This window comes from Daphnia pulicaria, chromosome 1, assembly GCF_021234035.1.
Source record: "Daphnia pulicaria isolate SC F1-1A chromosome 1, SC_F0-13Bv2, whole genome shotgun sequence".
Taxonomy (NCBI): domain Eukaryota; kingdom Metazoa; phylum Arthropoda; class Branchiopoda; order Diplostraca; family Daphniidae; genus Daphnia; species Daphnia pulicaria.
In genome coordinates this window covers 24,910,753-24,937,113 of record NC_060913.1, presented here as the reverse complement: position 1 = coordinate 24,937,113, position 26,361 = coordinate 24,910,753, and the positions used below count along the sequence as shown (strand labels likewise).

Sequence of the window (26,361 nt, the reverse complement as noted above, 5' to 3'; positions counted from 1 at the left end):
CTGGGATGTATTGGAATACCCGGTGTATACTGTTCAGTATTTTAACCGAGTCAGGTAACTCCGCAGCTTCAAACGTGACAATGACGCTGCTTGTAGACTTGTATGGGCCCCCGGGTCGGCTTTCTATGCGCGCAGCGTTTACAATTTTGACGACGTTGCCCTGGTTGACTGCACTTGCTTCTTCCAGGAACTCCTCCTTAGTAATGAGGTGATGCACTCCATGTACTACACCTTTGCACGTTTTTGGTACCACCGATATGGTCCATGATCCCATGGTTTGGATGGCCATCACCTCTAGTAGCTCAGCAGCGCCCGTTGCGACAACGGTTAACGAGCCACCCGGGTTTATCTTCCAGCTGGAGACTGAGCCCTTGCTTACTTGCTCGCTAAGGCGCTTATTGATTAGAATCGGGCTCACCTTCTTTAGATCTACGATCATGTCGTTTTCTTTTGCTACAAGGCGGGTTTCGAATGAGGTTGTCATTCTGTTGGCCGGTGGCTGTTTGAATTGTTGGCTTGACTCCGTGGTCGCTTCTGACCTACGGGGAGGAATTGGTGGTGGTTTGCCTCTTGAGGGGAGAGAAGATGATTCTGTTTCTCCTGCCGGGCTTGGGGTTTCGATGTCTTTTCTGCCTCGCTTGTTGGACGGTTCTCCTTTTCTTCCTCTTTGCACAATGGTAAAACCCTTGTCTCGAAGCCACTTATCGGCAGCTGCCTTGCGTCGCCTCCTTTGCTCTTCTTTTTCAGCTTCCGTAGTGGCCTCCTGTTCTTCCGTACGCGATTCCTCAAAGAAATCTTCTTCCATCGAATCCGGCTCTTCTGCGATCCCCTGCTCGTTGAGCATCAACGGGGCCAGGGACGCCCGAGCGCTAGCGGCGGCCGCCTTTGCAGCCCTGATCTCCTCTTCATTCATGTCACCTGCTACCGTCAGGTGGCAGTGACAGTGGAAGTGGGGGGTGGGTTTTTGATTTCACTGGGGAAGAAACAAACACGAGAAATTAAGACTTGATGTCTCCCTTTATTGTCCCAACTTGTGGAACTACAAGAGAAAGCACACTTTGTTTCTTAGATCAGCACTATAATTACACACTGATCGAAAAATTGTTACACTATATTTCACAAAATTATTACGAGCTGCGAGACACAGGTGTACACCTATCGATAGCAGACGAGCTATCGCATTTAAGCACTTTAGTAAAACTAGAGCTTAATTAAAACTCACAGACACACACAGAAATCTAACCTTTTGGGAAGTAGCGAGATGTCCAGACGACAGAGAACGGAGTAGTAGTAGTAGTTGTTGTTGTTGTGTGGGTGTGGATGTTTGGGTTTCACTTTTTTCCGACCGTTTTAGTTTCATCAAAGTGACTTTCTTTCCATTGGTTGGAGTAGCTGAAGAAATCCTGTCAACACTTCCTGCCGCCACATCCGCAAATGGATTATCCATCTCTTTCAAAATGTGGCGTCGGAGGATTATGGGATTAGACTGGGCTTAGGTTACGCCATGGTTGGAGGCGGAGGTTGTTTGACGAGATGATCCATTTCATAACCCATCATAATCTTTTGAGTATAATCCTGGCGGGAACTTTCAAACGTCACACCCAAGCTCAACGTCCATTTCCCAACTGTCACACAAATTTCGATCGCCAAGTGATCCAGCGGCGGAAGCGGTGCTGATAGGAGAAACTCCGTCCATTTTAAGCGACAAGACATGTCCAGGAAGTCAAATAAGGACTCTCACCTGAAAACCTGCAAAATTAACAACGTACAGAAAACAATATTGAACTGTAACTCAATAGTTGCAAGGAGGATAAAATGCAAAGTAATTAAAGAATCACCTTTTATTATGAGGTAGGACAGGCATGTGTTCTCTCGGGGGAAAGCACTGCCAGTCAGTTGGAAAAATTAAATGACGAATACAAGTCACGCGGCTGGAGTATAGGGACTGGACAAAATCTGCAAAGGATTTTCCCATGAAGTAATAAGGCAAGCGAAGGAACTCCTCTTCCCGGATCTACTGTCAAAGGGTTTTCCCTTAAAAAAAAAAAGAAGAGAAATATCATTAGAATAATTATCATCACCTGATTTCTATTGGTTATAAAGGCATCATCGCCAAGCTTTATTCGACCCTAAGTAGCCATCAACGCCTTGACAGGTAAGCGGAGCCACAGATTTACACGATACGTTCGTTTGAAGTTTAATTTTGAAATTTCTTTTTACTTAGGTTGGAAGAATTTAACAAATTCAAAAATGGATTTCAGCAATTATTTCGGCATAGTTGTTTGGTATACATGTTTAAGTCTGGGAATCATCTTACTGCTGCTGTTAGCAGGTATGATAGTAATGTTTGTGGAATCAGCAATAGCGTCCTACAAGGATTGGGTCCATCCTAAGCTTCTGATTTTCTACAACCAAATTTACTGCTGGTGTGAAAAGGCCTGCGAATCAATCTGCGAATCAGCGAAATAACTGAGAAAAGTCAAAACACAGTTCCAGATAAACATAACAACTCCATCAAGCATCGGCAGCAAAATTTTCATATTTGGTGGGCCATCGGGCTGTGAGCCAATCGACCTTTGATTAGACGTATCATGCACCCAAAACTAGGGGATTCACATTGACTGAAATTGGATTCAGATAAGGACCTGATGAGAGGACCATTTGGGTGTTCCACGGTTCCAGGATGGAAAGGACGATTAAAGGGGGAAGTGATTTCAAACACACCCTCATTGTATGTATACAAAAACGATCAAACTATTGTAAAACTATCAGATAACTATTTAACGCACCAAAATAAAAATTACGCTGTGAAATATTATTTGCTATTAAGAAAATCTTCATAAAATATAACGGCATTCAATCCATTCTGAAATTTAAAATGACACAGAGGTACATAAACGAGTACTAAGGAGAACCAGAAGCACAATTCATTTTTACTGATGCCAATGCGATAAGTTGACTAATATCTAATTATGACGTCATCTGTTCTGATTTCATAGCGCGTCAAACATGTAAACAAAATCACTGACGACTTTGTCGGGTCACTGGATTCACGAGCTGTTCTCATTTGAAATGCTGAAGGCGTCACTGTCATCTAATTATATCTACCGCTGTTCCTATTGATCTACATTTATCCTCCCCAATGCTGTTTTGTTTTCCTTTGGATTTCAAGGGCCTCCATGACGACGAATAAGTGGGACTTTCATCTATAAGCAATGATGTGATGCCAACAGCTCCATGACAACGATATTTAAAATTCCTATATAAGCAGCGCTATTTTCCCCTGGTTCTAATCTGTTTTGCATTGCCAGTGAGTGAACAAACAGATTAAAAACTTCATTCCGTCACATGAAAAATTTGAAAAAATTGGCCAGTAAATGTCGTCAAAACTATCAGGAAGAAACCGAAGCTCTCGTCAACAAATAGATCAACATCGAGCAGAGTCTTTACTATCAATACTTGGCCCTGGTGAGTCTAAAACAACTTCCTGTTAAAGCGAATTGTAATGTAAATGATTACCTTTTCAAACGTTTGAATTTAGAGCGCCTTTTACGATCGCGATGATGTAGCCATGAACGGCTTCTCCAAATACTTTCAAGAGTCAGCTGAAGAAGAAAGTGGCCATGTTCGGAAGCTCATCAAGTACCAGAATCGTCGAGGAGGACGAGTAGTTTTCACTGGGGTGGATTCTCCCGCCGAGCAGGAATGGGCCTCCCCTTTGGCTGCCATCGAGTTTGCACTCAATCTGGAAAAGAAAGTCAATCAGGTATAAATGTGTGTAAATTTTAAACATTCATACGTCTTATTAAACTAAAATTATCGTCGGTTGTTGATTGATTTTCGTATTAAAGTCGCTGCTGGACTTGCACGCCATGGGTAGCAAGCACAGCGATCCTCATCTGTGCGACTTTCTGGATGACCACTTTCTCAAGGATCAGGTGGAGACTATCAACAAGCTGGCCAAGCATCAGACCAATTTGATCCGACTGGGTGGGGGTGGCGTTGGCTTGTTCATCTTCGACAAGGAACTGCGCTCTTAATTCGAATTCTAATAGGAACTTATACGGACTAATGACTGGGAATGGCATCTCGACAAACCAAAACTATTTATTATTGCTAAAATTATAATAGATCTGCTTAGTTTACTATGTATACACATTTCTGCAGATACATAATACACGTAATCAATCAAACTAACACAATTTTCTATAATTAAATGACTTGAAATTTTGTGTTTGTGATTACGTCACTAAGGCCTCCATTCAGTGTCCAACAAAAGGACACTGAATCGAATTGTTATCAGAGTATTTAATCAAAAAACTTTGAACAAGTAAAATTCGTCTCACCCAAGCATATTAAGTATAGAAATTACAACAAGTGCGTACGTGAAGAAAATTTTTGAGCACGACCATTAGGTCTCAACATTTTCGCACATCACCATGACGGTGCAGATTTTGATTCTAAAAAACAACTCGCCGATCGACGTACGCGCATTAACTCTCGGGTTGGATACTTTGACCGAGCTGGCTTTATTGTTGTGTTTCCTGTGGAATTAAGTTTGAGAGCGTTTCCTTTGGTTTTAACCCCATTTAAAAAATCACGCGCAAGAATCGTTCGATGAGGCGCAATGTTAAGAATTAATCCAAGTTTTTACTCGACGACATGGCGGTTTACTCTTTGAACAGCCACAAAACAAATTAAAAAAAAAAAAAAAAAAAAAAAAGATAAGGATGCCTGACTAGTCACTAGTCAGACGGTATAACTGCGTATCAAGTGACGTTTCCTTGCCGGAGAAAAAACAAATTTGTTTTGATGTTTTCCTATTTTTTTTGGGGGGGGGGTTTTACAGATATGGAAAGGGCAGCGTGATTTGCTTTTTCCTTTGGGGGCACGGAGCATATTTGTAGTCGACAAGATGAGATCATGCGATCAGCACTTGTTGAACAGCATAGCGCCATGCATAGCAATGGGAAAAACCAAAGTCCGATGTTAGACCGGTTAGACCGCTTGAATTAACTAAATCACAGACTGCATCCATTGAAAATTATCTAAAAATTCTGTCTTTCTTCTTAACTATAACCATTAATACCCTAAATGTTCTGAGAATAAACAGTTAAATTTAAATCGAAAATGGCGAATTGTTCCTAAAAAGGACAAGTAATTGCAGTGGAAAAATGCATACTGGAAAAAACCGGCTGTTTTCGTACTACGTGGTCGTGAGGGACGTGACGCATTTCAACACTGAACAAACAATAAAGACGAGCGTGAGTTGGCGTTTTCGAAACGGACTCAAAGACTGAATCTGATTGGTTGCCGTGGCGATAGAGCGAGGGGGGAAACGGCCGTATATAAGGACGGTTCTGACTTGCCAAAGGCATTCGTCTGTTTAGCTTCGTAAGAAACGAACGAACAGTTCTCTCACTCACACTAGCAACAAGTGTCAACTTGTCGAGTCGTAACTTCGATTTAATTCCTAAAGAAAACTACTAATAAGAAAATGGCCAGCAAATGCCGTCAAAACTACCATGAGGAATCTGAAGCCTCCATCAACAAGCAGATCAATATTGAACTGAATGCTCATTATCAGTACCTGGCTCTGGTGAGTTGTCAAAATTTGATTGTTACCTTTGTGAAGTTGAATTGTAGCAAGTTGTTTTTTCCTGTAGAGTTCTTACTACGATCGGGATGACGTAGCCCTCAAAGGCTTTTCCAAGTTCTTCAAGGACTCTGCTGAGGAGGAACATGAGCATGCCGAGAAACTCATGAAATATCAGAATCTTCGTGGAGGAAGAGTTGTGTTGACTGCCATCAACCGTCCAGCTCATCAAGAATGGGCCACTCCATTGGCCGCAATTGAATTTGCTCTCAATCTGGAAAAACAAGTCAATCAGGTATTTAAAAAATTATTTAACAGAAATAGTTTCAACGTTCAGGCATACTATAACTGCATATTTCATGTGATAGTCGCTGCTAGATTTGCACAAGGTGGCTAGTGGTCACAACGATGCACACCTTTCAGATCACTTGGAGGAGCATTTCTTGGAAGAACAAGTGGAGTCCATCAACAAGTTGGCCAAAATGCACACCAACTTGGTTCGTGTTGGTGACGGTCTAGGTGTCTTTTTGTATGACAAGGAACTGCAGTCCTAAATGTCCCATTTAACATCATCCACTGGGACCAAGATATTGAAAGCCCTAGTAACTGTCAACACTTCACATGTGTATCCAAAATAGCAGAAGTCTGTTGATCTTGTAGTTTTCAGATACTCATTTTGTACAATGAAGCATTTGAATAAATATAATTTCATCAACCAGTTTTTTTTTCTATTTCTTTCTTTTATAAGGTTTTAGTAATTACAGCTACAGTAGTTTGTATAAGTGACTTTTGTCATGCTTTTGGCCTTTTGGGTTTCTTTCTGTGCTTCAGCACTTGAGTAAGTTTTGAGAATGGTTGTGATTTTTGACATAATTTCGAAAATTTTGTACCAGGTTCGTGTGACTGTGAGTGAGCAGACGAATTTCCAGTTTCCACCTGGTGGTATTGTCTGTACTTCATGGGATGGTTCCCAGCAATGGGGACATCTAGCGGAAAGAAGACGGCTACGCTGCGTTAAATTTTTAAAATATGTCAATCTTTAGTTTTTACTCTTTACTAGTTTACTCTTTCTTTACTCCTGATTCAATTACTCTAATGCTGGATTTCTGGTCTGCATTTTCCCATTCTTCCCGTTGTTTCACTCTCACCAACAGCATCTAAATATGAAAACAAATTTCCTGTTTATAATCACCACCGTTTTTTTGGAACACTAATCGTGAAACTGTGGTGTCCTCAGATACAGACGCAAACCGGCAAAAAAAAGAGTTCATTACAAAAAAAGAAACCTTTATTTTTAAAAAAAGTCCAAAAGCTATTGCATTGAACACACGTCGAAGTGGAATTTAAAAAAAATTACGTATTTGTTTTTTGAATGGGTTCGGATTTTTCAAGGTCTTCTTCTTTCGATCGATCACCTTCTTCCTCCGGATGTACTGGCGGAACTTCCTTTCTCATCTTGGAATACTTGACTGCACTTTTTGCGACCACAATTATGCAGGTAACGAACATCATGAAAAAGAAGAAGCATCCGATGTAGGGTCCTATTAACATGAAATGGATCAATCCCAAAAGTTTGTCGCTTAAATCAGCCTCCACACCGAACCAGATCACTGGCATGTACACCTCCCGGATATCTTCGACGACTCTACATATACAGAACAAAAAATGTGAATCATTATCAAATTGCCCGTTGCAATAGTATAAAAAAAAAGCTACACTCACTCAATGCCCGGTATAGATTGCATCAGAATGTTGATTTGAAAACGAGCCGCCACCTTTAACGGAGTAGCAGTGCGCTACAAAACCAGGGTCAAACATTAGCGTTAGCGACAAGGATCGAAAAGGTTTAGACATCAAGGTAAACTATTACCAGTTCAAGATCGACGTGAAATTCGTGCAGATCCTTTGCGGATTCAATCCTTCCACCTGATTTTGGAAGAAAGTGTCGGCCTCGTAATAGTGAGGAAAAGATACAAATGCCGGCGATGCGTAGCGACAAGTCGTCGAGTTGGTGACACCCGAAGGATTGCAGGTGCCGCCCGAACAAAAGCAACAGTTGTCCGGATCTTCTTCGACGCTGGCGAACATTTTCCTCGTTCCGGCAAAACGATAAAACGTCACGCCCTTTTTTTTAGACATCTTCCATGTAGTCCATGGTAATCGACCTGATAGCGAAACAATTTGATTAGTGTCTAATTAACTTAACCAGTGAACTGCTCGAAATAAATGTTACCAACCGGCAAAGATCAGATGAGTACATCGAGATGCTGGTGTCGATCTGGGCGGCCATCCTTCGCCAAACGAGCCGTTAACCATTCCGCAATAGGATTCGTAATACCCTAATAAACATTTTAATTTTATTTTAGTCATTCAATTTCAATCAACAATTTTGCTGTGTGTACTTGGTCTGTCGGGTGTAGTTCCACATGTCCATTACGTCGAGTTAATTTCTGATGTCATCGACACCGGTGAATATATTGAAGACGCCATCAAATGACTCCGACCCGTTCCGCTACGATAATAGCCATTATTAAACAATGTCATATTGGGACCGTATATGATTAACTTACTCCATAGAACTAGCCGAACTTGTCGTACGATGGAATGTCAAGCAATCCTGGCGGCAGCTGAGCTCGTGCGTCCAGGAAGGGATCCGACATCCGAGTAGCCCTTGAAAATGAACTCGTCGGCCGTTTTTGTGATGAAGACGGTGCTGTTGGATTCATCGATAAAGGAATTCAAGTTGTCCTTGATTAATTTTCGAGAGAATCGATTGCTGTACGCGGCGCTCTGCATGGAGATAGTTAGATTATAACCCACCGAATCAATGTAGTAAAAATAAATGTCCAATTGCCAATCGTACCAAAAGGGGAACGTTCACAGTGGTTATTTGGTCGTCCATAGAACCATTGCTCCGCTCTTCCACAAACTGCCACCATCTCTTCTGCTGGAATTTAATCGTGTAATTGTGATCGTGCATCTCTATGTTGACGCATTCGTGCACCTCCCTGAAACGAGTTGATTTTAAAAATAATTGTGATTAGGCAATAGATTGGGCAATACAATCTGGCATAGTATGCGTACGTGTAAGTGTAAGGTCCAACTTGTTGAAGGATCGGCTTAGCTTTGAAGTTAATGACGTCTTCTGCATTGGTGACATTGTACAAATACATGTAAATGTACATCGGCACGGGAGACACCTCCCAAAATTCGTACATTTGCGTACCAGGATCAATTTAAATTGCTGAGATTCCGCGCCAAAATGAATAATCAAATATTAGACCAGACAAATGATAAAAAAAAACGTAAATTAATTAGTCCATACCTCATCGACCAAGTAGTTGACGAGAAAAGGTAGACCGATGGCTAGCGTAGCCGCTATGATAGCGCCCGCTAATCCGGTGATGCCCCAAAAGTCTGGCCCGCAACCCATGTTGCTGATTCCAACTGTTACGTTAAAGTTAAAAATTAGCGATAATCAGAGAAATGCAGTGATGTCTCTTGGATGGTGGTCTGCTTGAAAATGAAATGGGAAGCTGTCCGCTGCGGATATCCCTATTTATACTTGCGCCCGATATCCCGCAAACGGGTAAAAATAAAAAATTAACGATTTACTAATCATCTAACGTTCACTCCAACTAAACAAAGGTGGAATGGGAGGGGCCCAGTATCGGCCGACTGTGGCTATTTCGGGATCCTAACCATCAGGATCAGATTCACATAATCTCTTTACACACACATGATATTTACTATTGTTATTTTACCTTATAGCCTCCTATGAAATATGTAAATTAAGGTGTTATTACAACCAGTCAACATCGTCGATCATAAATTTTCGACGTTATTAAAAATGGGTACAACTTGTCACAAATAAATAGGCCTACAACCAATTTTGATTTAAACGATATATTTTGTCATGTTCATCTTTCATGTGCTTGTATGTCAAGAACATGTTCTTTTGTCAAGAACATGTTCTTATGTTAGTGATTAACAGCGGTACGTTTAAGAATTGTTTTCTTATGTCAAGCACATGTGCTTGTATGTCAAGCACATGTGCTTGTATGTCAAGCACATGTGCTTGTATGTCAAGCACATGTGCTTGTATGTCAAGAACATGTGCTTGTATGTCAAGAACATGTGCTTGTATGTCAAGAACATGTTCTTATGTTAGTGATTAAAAGCGGTACGTTTAAGAATTGTTTGCTTCTGTCAAGCACATGTGCTTATGTCAAGCACATGTGCTTATGTTAGTGAATAAAAGCGGTACGTTTAAGAATTGTTTGCTTATGTCAAGCACATGTGCTTATGTCAAGCACATGTGCTTATGTTAGTGAATAAAAGCGGTACGTTTAAGAATTGTTTGCTTCTGTCAAGCACATGTGCTTATATCAAGCACATGTGCTTGTATGTCAAGAACATGTTCTTATGTTAGTGATTAAAAGCGGTACATTTAAGAATTGTTTGCTTCTGTCAAGCACATGTGCTTCTATGTCAAGAACATGTTCTTATGTCAAGAACATGTTCTTATGTCAAGAACATGTTCTTATGTCAAGAACATGTTCTTATGTCAAGAACATGTTCTTATGTCAAGAACATGTTCTTATGTCAAGAACATGTTCTTATGTCAAGAACATGTTCTTATGTCAAGAACATGTTCTTATGTTAGTGATTAAAAGCGGTACGTTTAAGAATTGTTATGGAGGCTGAAATGTTAATTGGATCATTTCAGTATTTGGTTTGACTTTTCGTTCTCATAGAAAATGTAAAATCTAATTGCAATTCCACATTCCACCATAACATTCCTGATAATCACACAACTAAAAAGGGACAAAAGATTTGCATTTTTCATTTGTCTAAATCTGAATAATTTCTCAGTCTTGAATTACAGTCAAACTTCTCAGCTTCACCAGTGGATCAAGTCTGAAACAGCGGCATCCAGTTTAACTGAAACCAGAACATAGATTTATAGTAAGTCAATAACTGAATAAAACATTTCATCCAGCATTACCTCAACATGGATACAGGTAGCAGAAGAACGCACCAACAAAATGCCAGAAAGCCATCAGGCAACACCAGCTATTTTACACAGCAGCCCAACACTGCATCGACACCAACGTGGTATATTGAAGTTTTGTGTTGAACTACAAATCTGCAGAAGGTCCATATCAGTGCATCTCTCAATCAGAAAATGACTCCCACACCACTGCACACCAGACATCACCACCATTAACAGCTTTAACACCAAATTAACCAAGGAATCTAAAATTAGCAAAAGAAAATAAGTTAGCAAAAACATTTTCAAACAAATAAAAAAATGAAAATTCAGTTCTGTTTAAGAAAGTTATTGTTTAAAGAAAATTACAACTTTCCACCAAGGCTCTAATTAGACGCAATTAGTAATTGTCAAATGTCATCTAATCAAAGTTTTATGCCCTTCTAAGCAAAGAACACTACTACAATTTAAGCAAAATGCAAACCCACTGAAGGTCTTTCTAAGTTAATTGTTACCATTTCAGATTTCCTGTTTCTTCCCATTTTCATCTATACATCAAGGCATCTTGTTGACTTGGCACTGCAACTGCATGTTGAGAAAAGTCTCCACCAACCTGTCAAAAAAAAATTAGATTAGTAGAATAAATTTTTCAAATTATTCTTAACTAAAATGCATGTTTTTGCAAGCTTGATTCATGTTCATCTTTCGACTGAAACAATTCACAAACTAAAACAGAGAAAATCATTAATCATACTCAATTTCAATCAGAAACTTAATTAGAGAATTTTTATGTGGGAATAAAGTCTTAGATTATTAAGTTACTCAACATTATTACTTGTACTGTTCTTAAGTACTTTAACATGTAACGAAACGTGCAACATGCAGCAGGAGACGACATTTTTTAACAAGTGTACAAAGGGCATGGCCACATCACAGACTAAGAGGGGAATCTAATCTTAGTCTGTGGCAACATGGAATCGGCCAATACAAATTTAAGGCCATGTTACCCGTAAATTAACCGTATAAAACATTAAGAATTAGAGTAGGAATTACCTTTTTTTATGAAGAACTAAGTCAGGAAAGAAAGTACCCAGCAAGGCTGACTGGAGTAACTTTAATTCTCTGCCAGCCTCGGAACAAAAAGAATGACAAGACAAAGGGTTTCTCATCCGCAGGTTGTCAGATGGAAAGTTATTCGGCGCTTCTGCGCAAATTATTTGGATTTTTTTTTGTTAGAAACTTATTATTTATTATTTGTCAATCATGTTTATCACCGTGTTATCACTTATAAAATCAAAGTCAATATCAGCACTAATTTTTCCCCCTTGCAAGATAGCTTGAGAACAATGTTATATTATGATAATTGATAGTATACAATTAAATAGCCTACGCAGATGAATACTACTCATAAAAGCGGAGATGGCAAATAGCGCATTGGAATTGAACGAGCTCGGGTTGTTAAAAATAATTACACGATTCTTTCGCGTTGTGAAACAACTTGTTTCACGTTCAGTCGGATTAAGATGTTTCAATTTTCTAATCAGTTTATACATGTAATATCAAACCATTTGCCAATATTTTAATTGATAAATATTCGAAATAATATTTTACATTCGATTAACATAAATTGCAACCTAAATTGAATTAAATTTTAATTATAACGCCACTCAAACTAGGAAATATAGAGTTGCCAGTTGACTGTTGGCCAACATAGGTTACTTATAGGGGTCCAAATTTTTCTAAAGTAAATTGAATTTCAGAGATCAAACCTTGAATTCAACCATGTCTTTCACCAATATGATTATTTCTCTCGTCTCTGTCTCGACTTTTGTCATCTTTGCGGGTTTCATCGCCAGTTGGTGCGTTCGCAAAATACGCATAATGAGAAAATCTACATACAAATCGGAGCTGAAACTGCGAGGACTACCAGTACAACCGACCCGCAAAGATGGCCAACCCGAGTCGAGATTCGAACGTCGAATGCAATCCACGATGGAGGTGTTAATCGAAAACGGAATGGACGATGAAGTGGCCACTCTTATCGTCTCTCGTTTGGAATGTTGGAACCAAATCAACGGCTACCTGGACATGTTGAAGAATACGCCGGAGTCAACAATCGAGAGTGTCGCGAATGGCATCGAGGCCCTGATGAATTACCACCAACTCCATCGATCGGAAGTGGAAGAGGACCTCGTCGATGCCATTTTCAGCAGAGCTTTGAGAAACGGAAACATTTCTCACCTTTACGCCAAACTGTTGAAACGATTGCTGAGGATCGGCGACCAGAAAGGCTGGACACAAAACATCGTCCATCTCTTGTTCCAACTCGCCGTCGAGGAATTCAACCGGCCGCTTGACAGTAACGACGAAAATGGCAAGTCGAGAGTCGAAAAATTCAACAACGTCAAACTGATGGCCGCCATTTTCAAGAGAGAAACGCCAGGAGTGCCGGACGATTGGATCACAGACTGTGCCGATACTCTGGTCCACCGTCTCGAGACCGAAGCCACTGAAGAATCGTTTGATCAACTTTGCATCTTCCTGACGACGCTGCTCATCGCTGAACCCGGAGAAGATTGTGATCCAATTACCCCGTCACTACAGAGACAATTGCTAACCTACGTCGAGGCTCTGGAACGAGCGGCAACTCCACCCAAAGTCCCTCAACAACCGGCAGTGAAAATACAGAAATCGAAATCGGATGCAACGACGCAGACGTTGAAACCTGAGAGCGACGGGAGCGACACCGAGTCTGATGGAACGGAATCGGAAAGAGACCCGCAGTCAGGGACCCCCACAGAGTCGGACACGGACGAAAATGAGTCGGGCACCGGTTCTGACACTACGGTAACTAGCCCGGAACCTGCAGCTGAAATCCGGATGGGACATATCGGGAAAGCGGATTCTGACAGTTTGGTGTATCAGAAGATAAAAACCGATCTTGAGGGCTAGTCGAAAGGATAAATGCCGGAGCGGAGCAACACATTGGAACGTCAACATTTCTTTTTCATCTTTAATTAAATGAAATACGTTTGATATCGATGAATAAAACAAAATTTCAAAACAAAATTGTCGTCTTTTGTATTATTATACTTAAGAGCACACAAAAAGTATCGTTCAATCGATTCGTAATAAAGAAATTGTTTTCATTATATCAAAAATTGGTTTCAATATAATTGGTATTTATAATATAAAAAACAACATTAAAAAAAGTGGCACTAACGGCGTTCCATAACAAACGGCATTCCATAGAAAAGAAGCTTTTTTTTAATAACATTTATTTTAAAACCACGTCAAAAAAGCTAGGTAATTCCATAATTTGTTTCGGGTCTGTCGATTCGGACGTTAGAGTTTGCTGGGAAGTTTTGTAACTATTATTGATACCATTCGTGTTTGAATTGCAGAGTCTGTCTTTAGCACTAGCAGATTGATGGCGGTTAATTTTCTTGGGGATTATACGTGAAACTATTTTTTCACACGCAGTGATGAAGGGGTTCAAACACGGGAATTTGAGTTTGAACATTTTCCACACGCTCGGCCTACAGACTAAAATGATGAAAATGAAAAGTGGCGAGATGATGTTGAATATGTCGGTGACCAGGGCACTTTCAAAACTGGCATCCGCCATGAAAGTAATAATTTCGGTTGTCCAGGGAACGCCCATCAACAAGAAGAGACTCAGGATCACTTTAAATCTACAATTAAAAGTGACACATTCATTAACGATTAGTTGACAGTTCTAAAAGTAATTATATTGCTACGAATAATACTCTTGGATTTTAGAAGTCGTTTGCGATGTTTCGGCACTTTTCTGTTGGCAAACACTGAACGCAGCCCAAACGAACATGAAAACGTTGGCAATAATCATGACCATCATCGGAGCGTACAAATAGGCGATTAACGGTCCTCTATCTTTATCTGGTAATGAATAAGTAATAATTCAACAATTTGTTTAAACAGATGAAAAATATGATTAAAATATGTCTGTATAACTTACGATTGAACCAGCAATACAATTTTGATGCCAATCCTGGTTTAATGATGTCGTCTGGCACATCGCTGTGCTGGAGGATTTGTCCGATGCCCACGATGACGAATGGAATACCCCATCCGTAAACGGAGGAATAGAACAACTGTTTACCCAAGACGGATGTGTTTGTCGGAGATTTGAAGGAACTGGAATAAAGCGAAACAAAGTTGATTTAGTTACGAAAATCAGGAAATCAAGAAAACAAAATTGATTTATACCTAAACATCCGCCAAACTCTAAAGCACAAGACGTTAAGCCAAGCAAAAGTGGCGATGTAGGCGTAATGTAATAAAATTGCTGCAGGAGAAAAAATGTTATTTTGTTTTTCAATATTCCTGTTTGATAAAAATTTAATAGTGAACTCGAAATGATTTACCTAATGTTGAACAAAGACCGGGTGGCATATCGCTACCTCTTACCTCTTACCAATTAATTATAATAAGAATTGCAAAGTGAAATCAAATTAATTTACCTAACGTTGGACAAAGACCGGGTGGCATATCAATGCCTTTCACGAGCATCAGAATGGCATGAAAAACGTTCGTGACAGTCATGGAGGCCAAGTAACACATGACGATAACGCCGTGGAGGTTGCGCATTTTTGGCAAAATTGAATAAACCAATAAGGTGGCGACTAAAAATACCGTTGCAAAAAGATTCAAACATCCGAATAAATACGCGCCTTTGGAATCTTCTCCTTGCTCCGGAAAACACACTATTGCCATCACGTTCTTTAAAAAAAGAAAAAGGAATAAAATTAGGGCTTAGTACAACTTTTGAATAAAATTTTTTACTAAATTCTCACAATGTTTCCACCGTCAACTAGATTGTCAATGCAATACTGGTCCGTTTTCTCGTCGGTTTGATCTTCTAAATGAAGAACAATCTGGCCATCGGGACGTATCGAAAAATTAAAAAGTTGATCTCGTGGAAGATTTCCACATTTTATTCCATGTCCGCCATGGATGGAAAAAGAATTGGCGTCGATTGATTCATTTTGCGGATAACGCAATAGTGACAAATTAAACGGCACAGGATGCGGTTCACATATTGAAATTGGATAAAGATCGTGATAATATTTCGTGACCATGGCCATGCCGGGAGGGCAACACTTTCGAATGCATCCCGACTCACCGCAAGGATCAGGAACACAATAACGAGCCACAAAATGTCCAGGGGATGTTGAATAATTTTCTTCTTCGATTCTGTTGATGCAGAATTCATTTTGTTTAAACCGTTTGCCATTAACCAGTATCGTGCCGTTGTTCAGTTTGAAATCTCCCGTGCTGTGACTAACGTATCCAACCGGGCAATCAGTCAAACCGTCCGTTAAATCCACGTCGAACGAATAATTTGGAAACGACTCGTTGTACAAAGTGGAGACATAATTTGGCACGCACTGATCCAATCCTGGCAGGTATGTAGTACCACTTTTGCAGCACCGGATTTTCTCGTCGAATAACATTTCTTGTCGGGTTGAAGAATTTCCTTGGATTTCTAAAAAAGTTTGATTTTCACTTGTGGCTGTGGCGTTGGAAAACCAAACGAAAAAAGCCAAAATCACTGCGAGCAGATGTTTAGCCATGGTAGACTACACACGACTAGCTGGTTGAGCTGAAAAACGTCACAATACAATACTCTTGGACGACAAGAGTTTTCACTGAACCAAGTTGTTTTTGGTGTGCCGAACACTGCGATATAGTAGGAATCTGAAAAGATTGGATTTCGTTGAATTAGACAACTATCAATTTGTTGACACAAAGCAAAAAGGATCTTCGTTTTCCATTTTTTTTTTACTGAAAATATTCCAACATTTATCAACATTTAATATCCAGAATGTTCTGTTTATAAATTGAAAGCTCGACAGGAGTATCAAATGACACTTCTGTTTTATCGTCAACTCGATCCTATAGACTTTAATCACGCCAACACACTTGTACTGAGTGCACTGCAGAGACACTGGAAAAACCCTTGGAAAAACCCAATTCTGACGTCATATTTCTGTATAAATACGCAGTAAATTGATGGCCGAGTCCCCATTCAGTTGAAAATTCAACCGCCGTGTCAATACAACAGCAATAATAGCTAACATCGTTTCAAGTTAACTTTGTCTGTGTTCTCGTATATGCTGATCTACACATAGGTAAACCTGATTTATTTTTAAATGGAAATGCTTCAAAAATTCATGCAAGTGTTGTAATTATAAACACGAATCTCTATATAGCGAATTTTTGAATGGGAATGACCGCAATTGCGACGAGGTGCATCGTCACCATCTTTTTGGCTTTTGTCGTTTGCTGCAATTGCCAATCAGATGGCAGCCCCAGCGTTTGTTCTTGGACAAAACTACAAATCTCCCCGGATCCGCTCAGTTCGATGGAGTACGGCAACTTTTTCATCGAAATTTACGAACACACAAACAACAAAAAATCGGAGACTGCTGCCAGCGAGAAAAAATTTTTCTATTCACCCATTGGGCTGTTGGACAACCAAAGTGCAGTGAGTACTTACAACAGGATTACGAAACAGCCAGAGATGAGATTCCGCATTGAAGTCTGGAACGACAAAGTCCAAAAACAAGTGGTGAAACATTTGAGTGAAATCGTCGGCCATGAAATCAAATCCAATAAAGTGAGAGTCGTTCCTTTCAAAAAGTTCATTCTCAAAAGCGAAAGACCCACAGTGGATTATTCGCTGCCGGAGTGGACGAAGTATGAAAAGAGCAAAACCCTTTGGATTTATTTGTCTTGTTATGACCAGAAATTCTGCGACGAAATGGCCAATGAAATGCGATCCGTTCCCGAGCACTTTTACCATTTCAAACTCTTCTACAGTTTGTCATCGGAGGCGTCGCACATCAAGCAGGCGACCATCAATATCGACAGTGTTACTTCTGGCCAAATGGTCACCAGATTTTTACAGAAATTTGGGGACCAAAACGAAGTTTTTCTCTCAGCCAATGACGAGAGAAAAATGCTGACGGAAATGGCCAGCAAAATTCAAATGGACACATTTGATGACTCCGAAGTCGGCTCTCCAGACGCGGAGAATATAATCTATTCTTTTTTAAAGGATTTGTTGGTCATGTCCAGGACGACAATTAAAGAACAAAGTGACGAAATGTGGGACTCTGTTTTCTGGAATGAAGACAATTACCGGCCTGACAGGACAACGAGAGTTTTGAACGAAATCGTCAATAAACTGAGCACGGAAACTCGGAAGAAACTGGCGGACATGTTTCAAAAAGTGGTGAAGCAAACAGAAAAATCAACTTCAAGTAATAAAGGCGTCGAAAAAAGACGAGAGGTGCAATTCAACCTTAATCAAATGGAGAAATGGGAACTCGTCAAAAATCAGTCGGATGAGCTAAACAGAACTTTTGAGAATAAAGAAAAATTTCATCACAATTACGACTCAAACAGTTGGACTGATGTGGACATAATCAGTTTGACCATTTCAAGAGAAATGGCAAACGATTCCGACAGTTCCGGACGGGTTGAAATTTCGAAAGAAGATGTGAAAAAGTTATTGCAAGAAAGTAAAAACCACGTCCAATGGGACGGAGAAAAACTTGTGCCCAAACCAATGCAACTGAGCAAAATCAATTTTGGCAAATTTAATGATTCCCAATCCTTTCAGGATCACAGCCTCCGTGTCCGTTACACGAACGCTGAACTTTCGGCATCAATCAAATTTGTAGAACATGCCGAATTGACTGTCACTGACGAATGGAATAATCTGAAGGACGAACTCAAAGGTTGAAAAAATGTTGCCAAATTAACGAAACTGTTGATACATTTTCCATTAATTTCAGACACTGTGATGACGTTGATGAAAACGAATACCGAATTTAGTTATTTGAAGACTGATTTAATAGATTTAACAAATAAATCAGAAGGTATACGCATGCTTTTTTATTATTCAAGAAATGGTAAGAAAAGTTTCCTTTTTATGTTCAATTGTGTTTCTAATTACACACAGCGTGTAAGCAGGAGTTGATGAAAACCAAAACCGAGTTGGAGAACAATTTCAGCAAAAACGTCCATGATTTATCAACAAAACTCAATTGTATTTGATTGTTCAGTTATAAAAAAAAGTTCAAATGCAACTAAACCTTTCTAATGAATTTAGCAACTGGAAAAGAATTGACAGAAATCAAAACCAGTGCCGGAAGATTGTCAACTGAACTCAAAGGTAAATCGAAAAATCGGACGTTAAATTAAATAATAATAAGTTAAAGTGCAAAACTAATAATTATTATTTGAATTTCTCTATGTAACTAATAGCGACCTATATTTTTTTCTAGTACATATTTACAGTTTTTTATTCAAATAAAATTATGTAGATTAAACTAGAGTACTTTTTTTCCCTTTAATCGTGTGCAGTATACGTGCAACGATTTAGTCACGAACTAAAAGAAGCCGAAGAAAATCTGAGAAAAGACCTGAGTGGTATATCCTTTTTCGTTTTTTTAATTTATGAAATTGGTTTAAAAACAAATGAAATGATTTAGCAACTTCGGATCTTTTGGAAACGACAACAACAAACTTGACCTCAACGAGAATGGAATTGGGAAACACGAAATCCGCCGTCGATAATCTGAGAACTAAGTTAAATGGTGAAATAAAATTAAAATTAATTTTTATACTACGCCTACGAGCAAATAGGTATGAGAAATTAATTTGATTTCAACAGAACGAACGAGTGAAATAGTCGACATTGGTAAAATGCCAAGCTCATGTTCAGACCTGCAGCGAATGGGGCATAAATTAAGCGGATTCTTTTCTGTTAAAGGGTCGAAGAAGAAGATGGAAATGGTTTACTGTGACTTTTATCCTAATCGAAACGGTACGGCATTTTATTTTATTTTGCTAAATAGACTTACTGATTGGTCTAATTATTTTACTTGCAGACAATCAAAAAACGATCGGATACGCCGATATTAAATCAGCGCCCGTCTATTTCCACGTCCAGAGAAATACGACAAGCCGCACAATTAACAGTCCAATTCCGTTCGAATTCGCGCGGGTAAACGAGGGAAATACCATGAACATAACATCAGGGAAATTCACGGCCCCACGAGCGGGAATTTACTTCTTCTCAATCACGGGGATTTGGTATAACACAGGTTTACGATTTTATTTGAACGGGAATCCTATCGGGAGAAGCTGGGGCTACGGTGGTAATCTGTCGTTGAACTTCCAGGCCATGTTGAACTTGAAAAAAGACGATCAAATCTGGGTGCAGATTGAGGGAAACTATTTGCACGATGACAGTAACCACTACACTCATTTCACTGGCTTAATGTTAGAGGAGGAAATTGCCTTGGAAATTGCAGACTTCACGATTTTGTAATCCTCCAACATGCGCAAAAAGATCTTCGACTAACAACTGACCCGCAAATGAATTTTTTTCTGCGGTAATTAAAAGGGATGGAAGAAAATTCATTGGATACTAATCCATTAAGGCGAAGGAATTTCTTTACACAAATTTTACTGTTTATGCAAAATTTTGAATAAAACAATCAATTGAAAAAGCTTTTTAAAAACATTTACGTGCGTCAGGCACTCAACGAAAACGACAGTCTCCCCCCCCCCTTTACAGTACCCACCAAACTATTAGGTACACCCCCCTTTTTTCAGTGCATTCTTATGGCACTACGTGTTTTTAAAAAATGCAATAACTCTTAAACCGCTTGGGCTAGATTTTTTTCCTTTTGGCCCTGAGTAGATCTAATGATGATCTACATTTTTTATACTCATGAAGTTGTCGTAGGATTAACCCCCACGGCGCTACGGTATCGTTCACTTTATTAGGTACACCCCGTTTTCCCCCATATACGCCGTGTTAAATACGGCGTTTTAAAAAATTTACAAAAAATACTAAAAATAAAGCTATAATCTTTTTCTTTGTGCCGAAAGATGCACAATTCTTCACTCTATACTAATCCAAAGAATGATTTACATTTAAACCAACTAAAAGAACCCTTCCCTATACCCCAAAGTTTACCCCCCTCAACATTTTTACGGCAAAATCATAACTGGCGCTGTTGCCACCAGAGGCAGTGCAAGCTGTAGTCATTTCCTTGGGGTTTAGGCAAGATATTCTTCCATTAACAAAGAGAATTTTCCCATTTAGTGTAATTGATTCTTTCAATTTCTTCCCGCCGAGGAGGTGAGGTAACATATCAGATTCTACCCTAAATTACATTCTGTGAAAGTTGGCGTCTGGTAGCAACAGCCCGTAGCTTGCAGTGCCTCTGGTGGCGACAGCGCCAGTTATGATTTTGCCGTAAAAATGTTGAAGTGGAAAACTTTGAGGTATAGGGAGGGGTTCTCTGAGTTGATTTTATTGTAAATAATTCTTTAGATTCGTATAGAGTGAATAATTGTGCATCTTTTGGCACAAAGAAAAAGATTATAGCTTTATTTTTAGTATTTTTTGTAAATTTTTTAAAACGCCGTATTTAACACGGCGTATATGGGGGAAAACGGGGTGTACCTAATAAAGTGAACGATACCGTAGCGCCGTGGGGGTTAATCCTACGACGACTTCATGTGTATAAAAAATGTAGATCATCATTAGATCTACTCAGGGCCAAAAGGAAAAAAATCTAGCACAAGCGGTTCAAGAGTTATTGCATTTTTAAAAAACACGTAGTGCCATAAGAATGCACTGAAAAAAGGGGGGTGTACCTAATAGTTTGGTGGGTACTGTATGTGCCGCTGTGTTTAGATATCTTTCTTCTTTAGTCCAATCAAAGTTTGTGGAAACCAAAATGTAATCGATGCCCCAAGATTCAATAAGCAACGACAAGACAAACAAAGATTCCGCCACAAAAATACTGTCATCACAGTCTGTGAACTGTGAAAAAGAACGAAAAAGAACACGGAGCAAAATGGTAAGATTTTAGATCGCTCAGTCTACATCTTGTCAAGGAGCGAAAAAGAGCTTGATTCAAAATGCGGGCTGTAAGGAGGCTCAACGGAAGGTCACAATCATGATAAAGCTCCATCCTTCAATCAATAGATTGGTATAACAACGTAAAATACACCTAATGTTTAGGCTGTTAAACTGCGTAGAGTAGAGTTTAGAATGGAAAAATGTTCAGAACGGAATGAAAAAAAAAAACACGCAGGAGTACCGTAGCTATAGCTATACGATAAAAAAAAAAGTGTTTGTTTTTACCTTAAATTCCCTGTTGGTGCATGTTGATTAGACGACTGATAGAATTTCCGGCGAACCACATGTGGGAGAGGGAGGAAAAAGGAATTAATGACGCCCTCATGAATACACTCACATTCACATGAATGTACACGAGCGACGTCACGGGAAAGGTAAAAGAACGAGAGAGATTGATCAGGTGAATAAGTTATCCGAGTGTCGAAACTGGAAGAGCGGTTGCAATGGGTTGGAGCTCGAATATCAGGCTAGGAGAGACCTAGAGAAACCAGAGAATTAGTAAAATGGTAAAATTTTCGAAAAAAAATCGTGGAGACGAACAGAACTACTAATTTAGCTGTTGAGCAAAAATTAATTGAACAATTTCCAAAACTTTAAATTATATCGGCAAAATGGAAAATGCAAATCGGTTCAGACTTCAGATTCTCATAATCCCGCGCATAATTTTAACGTTTACACGCGCAATCCAGCAATCGCAACTACACTACGTCTGAAGCGACACGAAAGGAATGGAGCAAGTCCATAGCCTACTCCAGCTCACGGCCACGGAGCACACGATACGCTATAAATAGCAGAGCACACATACGCACACATATGCTTAAAAAACAAACAGTGCAAATGTTTTTTTTCTTGCTTACCTTCGCTTGTTTTTGGAGACAAAAGGTCCCATCGACCCAGCGAAAAAGTGAGCAGGGGCAGGGCTGAACGAATAATCAGCCAAAAAAAAATAAAAAGGCCAATTAAATAAATCCTACAAGTGATTTTTTTTATGACATCTCTATGCCGCACGGAGATTGGCCAACACGTGCTGGCACGGTCAGCCGATACAATTTAAAATGTTCGAAATTTCAACCAAAATTTCAACCATGATTCGGAAAAAAAACTCATTTTCGATAGGAGGCACGGAGCATGTTTGTAGTCAACGCAACGAAAATAAGCCGAGATGATGCGATGCCGATCAGCAGTTCGTTGAACTGCATAGCGCCATCCACGGCAATGGGAAAACCAAAGTCCGATGATAGACAGCCCGAACTAAAGCACAAACTGCACCATTGAAAATTATCTGAAAAATTATAACAAAGTGGATTTTTAAAAAATCATGTCTCTCTTCTTAACTTTAAACATTTCGGTTGGAGTTCTAATGCTCGGAGAATGAATAGTTAAAGTAAAATTCAAAATGGCAAATTGTTCCTAAAAAGGACAAGTAATTGCAGTTGAAAAATGCATACTGGATAAAACCGGCTGTTTTCGTACTACGTGGTCGTGAGGGACGTGACGCATTTCAACACTGAACAAACAATAAAGACGAGCGTGAGTTGGCGTTTTCGAAACGGACTCAAAGACTGAATCTGATTGGTTGCCGTGGCGATAGAGCGAGGGGGGGAAACGGCCATATATAAAGACAGTTCTGACTTACCAACAGCATTCGTCTGTTTAGCTTCGTAAGAAACGAACGAACAGTTCTCTCCCTCACACTAGCAACAAGTGTCAACTTGTCGAGTCGTAACTTCGATTTAATTCCTAAAGAAAACTATACTAAGAAAATGGCCAGCAAATGCCGGCAAAACTACCATGAGGAATCTGAGGCCTCCATCAACAAGCAGATCAATATTGAACTGAATGCTCATTATCAGTACCTGGCTCTGGTGAGTTGTCAAAATTTGATTGTTACCTTTGTGAAGTTGAATTGTAGCAAGTTGTTTTTTTCCTGTAGAGCTCTTACTACGACCGTGATGACGTAGCTCTCAAAGGCTTTTCCAAGTTCTTCAAGCACTCTGCTGAGGAGGAACATGAGCATGCCGAGAAACTCATGAAATATCAGAATCTTCGTGGAGGAAGAGTTGTGTTGACTGCCATCAACCGTCCAGCTCATCAAGAATGGGCCACTCCATTGGCCGCAATTGAATTTGCTCTCAATCTGGAAAAACAAGTCAATCAGGTATTTATAAAATTATTTAATAGAAATAGTTTCAACGTTCAGGCAAACTATAACTGCATATTTCATGTGATAGTCGCTGCTAGATTTGCACAAGGTGGCTAGTGGTCACAACGATGCACACCTTTCAGATCACTTGGAGGAGCATTTCTTGGAAGAACAAGTGGAGTCCATCAACAAGTTGGCCAAAATGCACACCAACTTGGTTCGTGTTGGTGACGGCCTAGGTGTCTTTTTGTATGACAAGGAACTACAGTCCTAAATGTTAACATCATCCACTGGGACCAAGATATTGAAAGCCCTAGTAACTGTCAACACTTCACATGTGTATCCAAAATAGCAGAAGTCTGTTGATCTTGTAGTTTTCAGATGCTCATTTTGTACATTGAAGCATTTGAATAAATATAATTTCATCAACCAGTTTTTTTTCTATTTCTTTCTTTTATAAGGTTTTAGTAATTACAGCTACAGTAGTTTGTATAAGTGACTTTTGTCATGCTTTTGGCCTTTTGGGTTTCTTTCTGTGCTTCAGCACTTGAGTAAGTTTTGAGTTTTGAGAATGGTTGTGATTTTTCATTTTTGACATAATATCGAAAATTTTGTACCAGGTTCTTGACTTCTTGTGACTGACTGACTGTGAGTGAGCAGACGAATTTCCAGTTTCCACCTGGTGGTATTGTCTGTACTTCATGGGATGGTTCCCAGCAATGGGGACATCTAGCGGGAAGAAGACGGCTACGCTGCGTTAAATTTAAATATGTCAATCTTTACTCTTTACTCTTTACTAGTTTACTCTCTTTCCTTACTCCTGATTCAATTACTCTAATGGAAGAAAGTGTCGGCCTCGTAATAGTGAGGAAAAGATACAAATACCGGCGATTCGTAGCGACAAGTCGTCGAGTTGGTGACACCCGAAGGATTGCAGGTGCCGCCCGAACAAAAGCACCAGTTGTCCGGATCTTCTTCGACGCTGGCGAACATTTTCCTCGTTCCGGCAAAACGATAAAACGTCACGCCCTTTTTTTTAGACATCTTCCATGTAGTCCATGGTAATCGGCCTGATAGCGAAACAATTTGATTAGTGTCTAATTAACTTAACCAGTGAACTGCTCGAAATAAATGTTACCAACCGGCAAAGATCAGATGAGTAAATCGAGATGCTGGTGGCGATCTGGGCGGCCATCCTTCGCCAAACGAGCCGTTAACCATTCCGCAATAGGATTCGTAATACCCTAATAAACATTTTAATTTTATTTTATTCATTCAATTTCAATCAACAATTTTGCTGTGTGTACTTGGTCTGTCGGGTGTAGTTCCACATGTCCATTACGTCGAGTTAATTTCTGATGTCATCGACACCGGTGAATATATTGAAGACGCCATCAAATGACTCCGACCCGTTCCGCTACGATAATAGCCATTATTAAACAATGTCATATTGGGACCGTATATGATTAACTTACTCCATAGAACCAGCCGAACTTGTCGTACGATGGAATGTCAAGCAATCCTGGCGGCAGCTGAGCTTGTGCGTCCAGGAAGGGATCCGACATCCGAGTAGCCCTTGAAAATGAACTCGTCGGCCGTTTTTGTGATGAAGACGGTGCTGTTGGATTCATCGATAAAGGAATTCAAGTTGTCCTTGATTAATTTTCGAGAGAATCGATTGCTGTACGCGGCGCTCTGCATGGAGATAGTTAGATTATAACCCACCGAATCAATGTAGTAAAAATAAATGTCCAATTGCCAATCGTACCAAAAGGGTAACGTTCACAGTGGTTATTTGGTCTTTCATAGAACCGTTGCTCCGCTCTTCCACAAACTGCCGCCATCTCTTTTGCTGGAATTTAATCGTGTAATTGTGATCGTGCATCTCTATGTTGACGCATTCGTGCACCTCCCTGAAACGAGTTGATTTTAAAAATAATTGTGATTAGGCAATAGATTGGGCAATACAATCTGGCATAGTATGCGTACGTGTAAGTGTAAGGTCCAACTTGTTGAAGGATCGGCTTAGCTTTGAAGTTAATGACGTCTTCTGCATTGGTGACATTGTATAAATACATGTAAATGTACATCGGCACGGGAGACACCTCCCAAAATTCGTACATTTGCGTACCAGGATACAATTTAAATTGCTGAGATTCCGCGCCAAAATGAATAATCAAATATTAGACCAGACAAATGATTAAAAAAAACGTAAATTAATTAGTCCATACCTCATCGACCAAGTAGTTGACGAGAAAAGGTAGACCGATGGCTAGCGTAGCCGCTATGATAGCGCCCGCTAATCCAGTGATGCCTCAAAAGTCTGGCCCGCAACCCATGTTGCTGATTGAAACTGTTACGTTAAAGTTAAAAATTAGCGATAATCAGAGAAATGCAGTGATGTCTCTTGGATGGTGGTCTGCTTGAAAATGAAATGGGAAGCTGTCCGCTGCGGATATCCCTATTTATACTTGCGCCCGATATCCCGCGAACAGGTAAAAATAAAAAATTTACCGTTTACTAATCATCTAGCGTTCACACCAACTAAACAAATGTATCGGTCAACTGTGGCTATTTCGGGATCCTAACCATCAGGATCAGATTCACATAATCTCTTTACACACACATGATATTTA

At 39.7% G+C, this 26,361-nt stretch overlaps 6 protein-coding genes, 4 long non-coding RNA genes and 1 pseudogene across 11 annotated transcripts; 4 read left to right on the top strand and 7 right to left on the bottom strand.

Moving 5' to 3' along the window:
* Nucleotides 1-2,878: 2,878 nt before the first annotated feature.
* On the top strand, nucleotides 2,879-4,193 carry LOC124317458 (ferritin light chain-like). The gene is given in 3 exon segments (XM_046782767.1): nucleotides 2,879-3,468; nucleotides 3,542-3,766; nucleotides 3,852-4,193. Coding segments are annotated over 3 exon segments (534 nt in total). The 5' UTR covers nucleotides 2,879-3,348; the 3' UTR covers nucleotides 4,041-4,193.
* Nucleotides 3,688-5,714, bottom strand: LOC124319903. Its single transcript, XR_006913603.1, has 2 exons — nucleotides 5,626-5,714; nucleotides 3,688-3,745 (listed from the first exon to the last, which is right to left on the bottom strand). It is a non-coding gene; the product is annotated as an uncharacterized LOC124319903 (long non-coding RNA).
* Nucleotides 5,377-24,157, top strand: LOC124317609 (soma ferritin-like). 2 transcript variants are annotated; one of them, XM_046782776.1, is made up of 4 exons: nucleotides 5,377-5,599; nucleotides 5,667-5,891; nucleotides 5,965-6,164; nucleotides 24,008-24,157. In XM_046782776.1, the coding sequence occupies exons 1-3, from the start codon at nucleotides 5,498-5,500 to the stop codon at nucleotides 6,148-6,150; spliced, it is 513 nt and encodes a 170-aa protein (XP_046638732.1). In that variant the 5' UTR covers nucleotides 5,377-5,497; the 3' UTR covers nucleotides 6,151-6,164; nucleotides 24,008-24,157. The 2 variants fall into 2 exon arrangements, with proteins under 2 accessions (XP_046638732.1, XP_046638731.1); XM_046782775.1 differs by lacking the exon at nucleotides 24,008-24,157 and having other exon boundaries at nucleotides 5,965-6,315.
* LOC124318403 lies at nucleotides 6,950-7,541 on the bottom strand. The gene is made up of 3 exons (XM_046782826.1): nucleotides 7,467-7,541; nucleotides 7,319-7,392; nucleotides 6,950-7,241 (listed from the first exon to the last, which is right to left on the bottom strand). The coding sequence occupies exons 2-3, from the start codon at nucleotides 7,339-7,341 to the stop codon at nucleotides 6,950-6,952; spliced, it is 315 nt and encodes a 104-aa protein (XP_046638782.1). The 5' UTR covers nucleotides 7,342-7,392; nucleotides 7,467-7,541.
* On the bottom strand, nucleotides 7,731-7,928 carry LOC124320159. The gene is made up of 2 exons (XR_006913793.1): nucleotides 7,834-7,928; nucleotides 7,731-7,761 (listed from the first exon to the last, which is right to left on the bottom strand). It is a non-coding gene; the product is annotated as an uncharacterized LOC124320159 (long non-coding RNA).
* Nucleotides 8,002-8,529, bottom strand: LOC124319952. Its single transcript, XR_006913650.1, has 3 exons — nucleotides 8,460-8,529; nucleotides 8,167-8,386; nucleotides 8,002-8,108 (listed from the first exon to the last, which is right to left on the bottom strand). It is a non-coding gene; the product is annotated as an uncharacterized LOC124319952 (long non-coding RNA).
* Nucleotides 10,220-11,760, bottom strand: LOC124318655. Its single transcript, XR_006912418.1, has 4 exons — nucleotides 11,643-11,760; nucleotides 11,105-11,202; nucleotides 10,605-10,855; nucleotides 10,220-10,540 (listed from the first exon to the last, which is right to left on the bottom strand). It is a non-coding gene; the product is annotated as an uncharacterized LOC124318655 (long non-coding RNA).
* On the bottom strand, nucleotides 13,830-16,204 carry LOC124317215 (probable G-protein coupled receptor Mth-like 3). Its single transcript, XM_046782753.1, has 7 exons — nucleotides 15,425-16,204; nucleotides 15,135-15,350; nucleotides 14,996-15,038; nucleotides 14,838-14,916; nucleotides 14,587-14,765; nucleotides 14,360-14,507; nucleotides 13,830-14,284 (listed from the first exon to the last, which is right to left on the bottom strand). Exons 1-7 carry the CDS (start codon nucleotides 16,202-16,204, stop codon nucleotides 13,867-13,869), a joined length of 1,863 nt encoding a protein of 620 aa, XP_046638709.1. The 3' UTR covers nucleotides 13,830-13,866.
* LOC124317057 lies at nucleotides 16,665-20,155 on the top strand. The gene is made up of 9 exons (XM_046782741.1): nucleotides 16,665-16,762; nucleotides 16,844-18,376; nucleotides 18,434-18,517; nucleotides 18,601-18,687; nucleotides 18,751-18,813; nucleotides 19,005-19,070; nucleotides 19,133-19,270; nucleotides 19,315-19,467; nucleotides 19,532-20,155. Exons 2-9 carry the CDS (start codon nucleotides 16,855-16,857, stop codon nucleotides 19,972-19,974), a joined length of 2,556 nt encoding a protein of 851 aa, XP_046638697.1. The 5' UTR covers nucleotides 16,665-16,762; nucleotides 16,844-16,854; the 3' UTR covers nucleotides 19,975-20,155.
* On the top strand, nucleotides 23,227-24,098 carry LOC124317635 (soma ferritin-like). Its single transcript, XM_046782777.1, has 3 exons — nucleotides 23,227-23,447; nucleotides 23,516-23,740; nucleotides 23,814-24,098. Exons 1-3 carry the CDS (start codon nucleotides 23,346-23,348, stop codon nucleotides 23,997-23,999), a joined length of 513 nt encoding a protein of 170 aa, XP_046638733.1. The 5' UTR covers nucleotides 23,227-23,345; the 3' UTR covers nucleotides 24,000-24,098.
* Nucleotides 24,008-26,253, bottom strand: LOC124316904 (annotated as a pseudogene).
* Nucleotides 26,254-26,361: the final 108 nt, after the last annotated feature.

Coding starts and splice junctions, on each gene's coding strand:
- LOC124317609 (XM_046782776.1), top strand. CDS start 5,498: ATGGCCAGCAAATGCCGTCAAAACTACCATGAGGAATCTGAAGCCTCC. Junction 5,600..5,666: donor ATTATCAGTACCTGGCTCTG/GTGAGTTGTCAA, acceptor TTTTTCCTGTAG/AGTTCTTACTACGATCGGGA. Junction 5,892..5,964: donor TGGAAAAACAAGTCAATCAG/GTATTTAAAAAA, acceptor TTCATGTGATAG/TCGCTGCTAGATTTGCACAA.
- LOC124318403 (XM_046782826.1), bottom strand. CDS start 7,341: ATGCAATCTATACCGGGCATTGA. Junction 7,242..7,318: donor CAATCTATACCGGGCATTGA/GTGAGTGTAGCT, acceptor CTGTATATGTAG/AGTCGTCGAAGATATCCGGG.
- LOC124317215 (XM_046782753.1), bottom strand. CDS start 16,204: ATGGCTAAACATCTGCTCGCAGTGATTTTGGCTTTTTTCGTTTGGTTT. Junction 15,039..15,134: donor TTCATGCCATTCTGATGCTC/GTGAAAGGCATT, acceptor AATTGGTAAGAG/GTAAGAGGTAGCGATATGCC. Junction 14,285..14,359: donor ACGACTTCTAAAATCCAAGA/GTATTATTCGTA, acceptor TTTTAATTGTAG/ATTTAAAGTGATCCTGAGTC.
- LOC124317057 (XM_046782741.1), top strand. CDS start 16,855: ATGGGAATGACCGCAATTGCGACGAGGTGCATCGTCACCATCTTTTTG. Junction 19,071..19,132: donor TCTGAGAAAAGACCTGAGTG/GTATATCCTTTT, acceptor GAAATGATTTAG/CAACTTCGGATCTTTTGGAA. Junction 19,271..19,314: donor AAAATTAATTTTTATACTAC/GCCTACGAGCAA, acceptor TGATTTCAACAG/AACGAACGAGTGAAATAGTC.
- LOC124317635 (XM_046782777.1), top strand. CDS start 23,346: ATGGCCAGCAAATGCCGGCAAAACTACCATGAGGAATCTGAGGCCTCC. Junction 23,448..23,515: donor ATTATCAGTACCTGGCTCTG/GTGAGTTGTCAA, acceptor TTTTTCCTGTAG/AGCTCTTACTACGACCGTGA. Junction 23,741..23,813: donor TGGAAAAACAAGTCAATCAG/GTATTTATAAAA, acceptor TTCATGTGATAG/TCGCTGCTAGATTTGCACAA.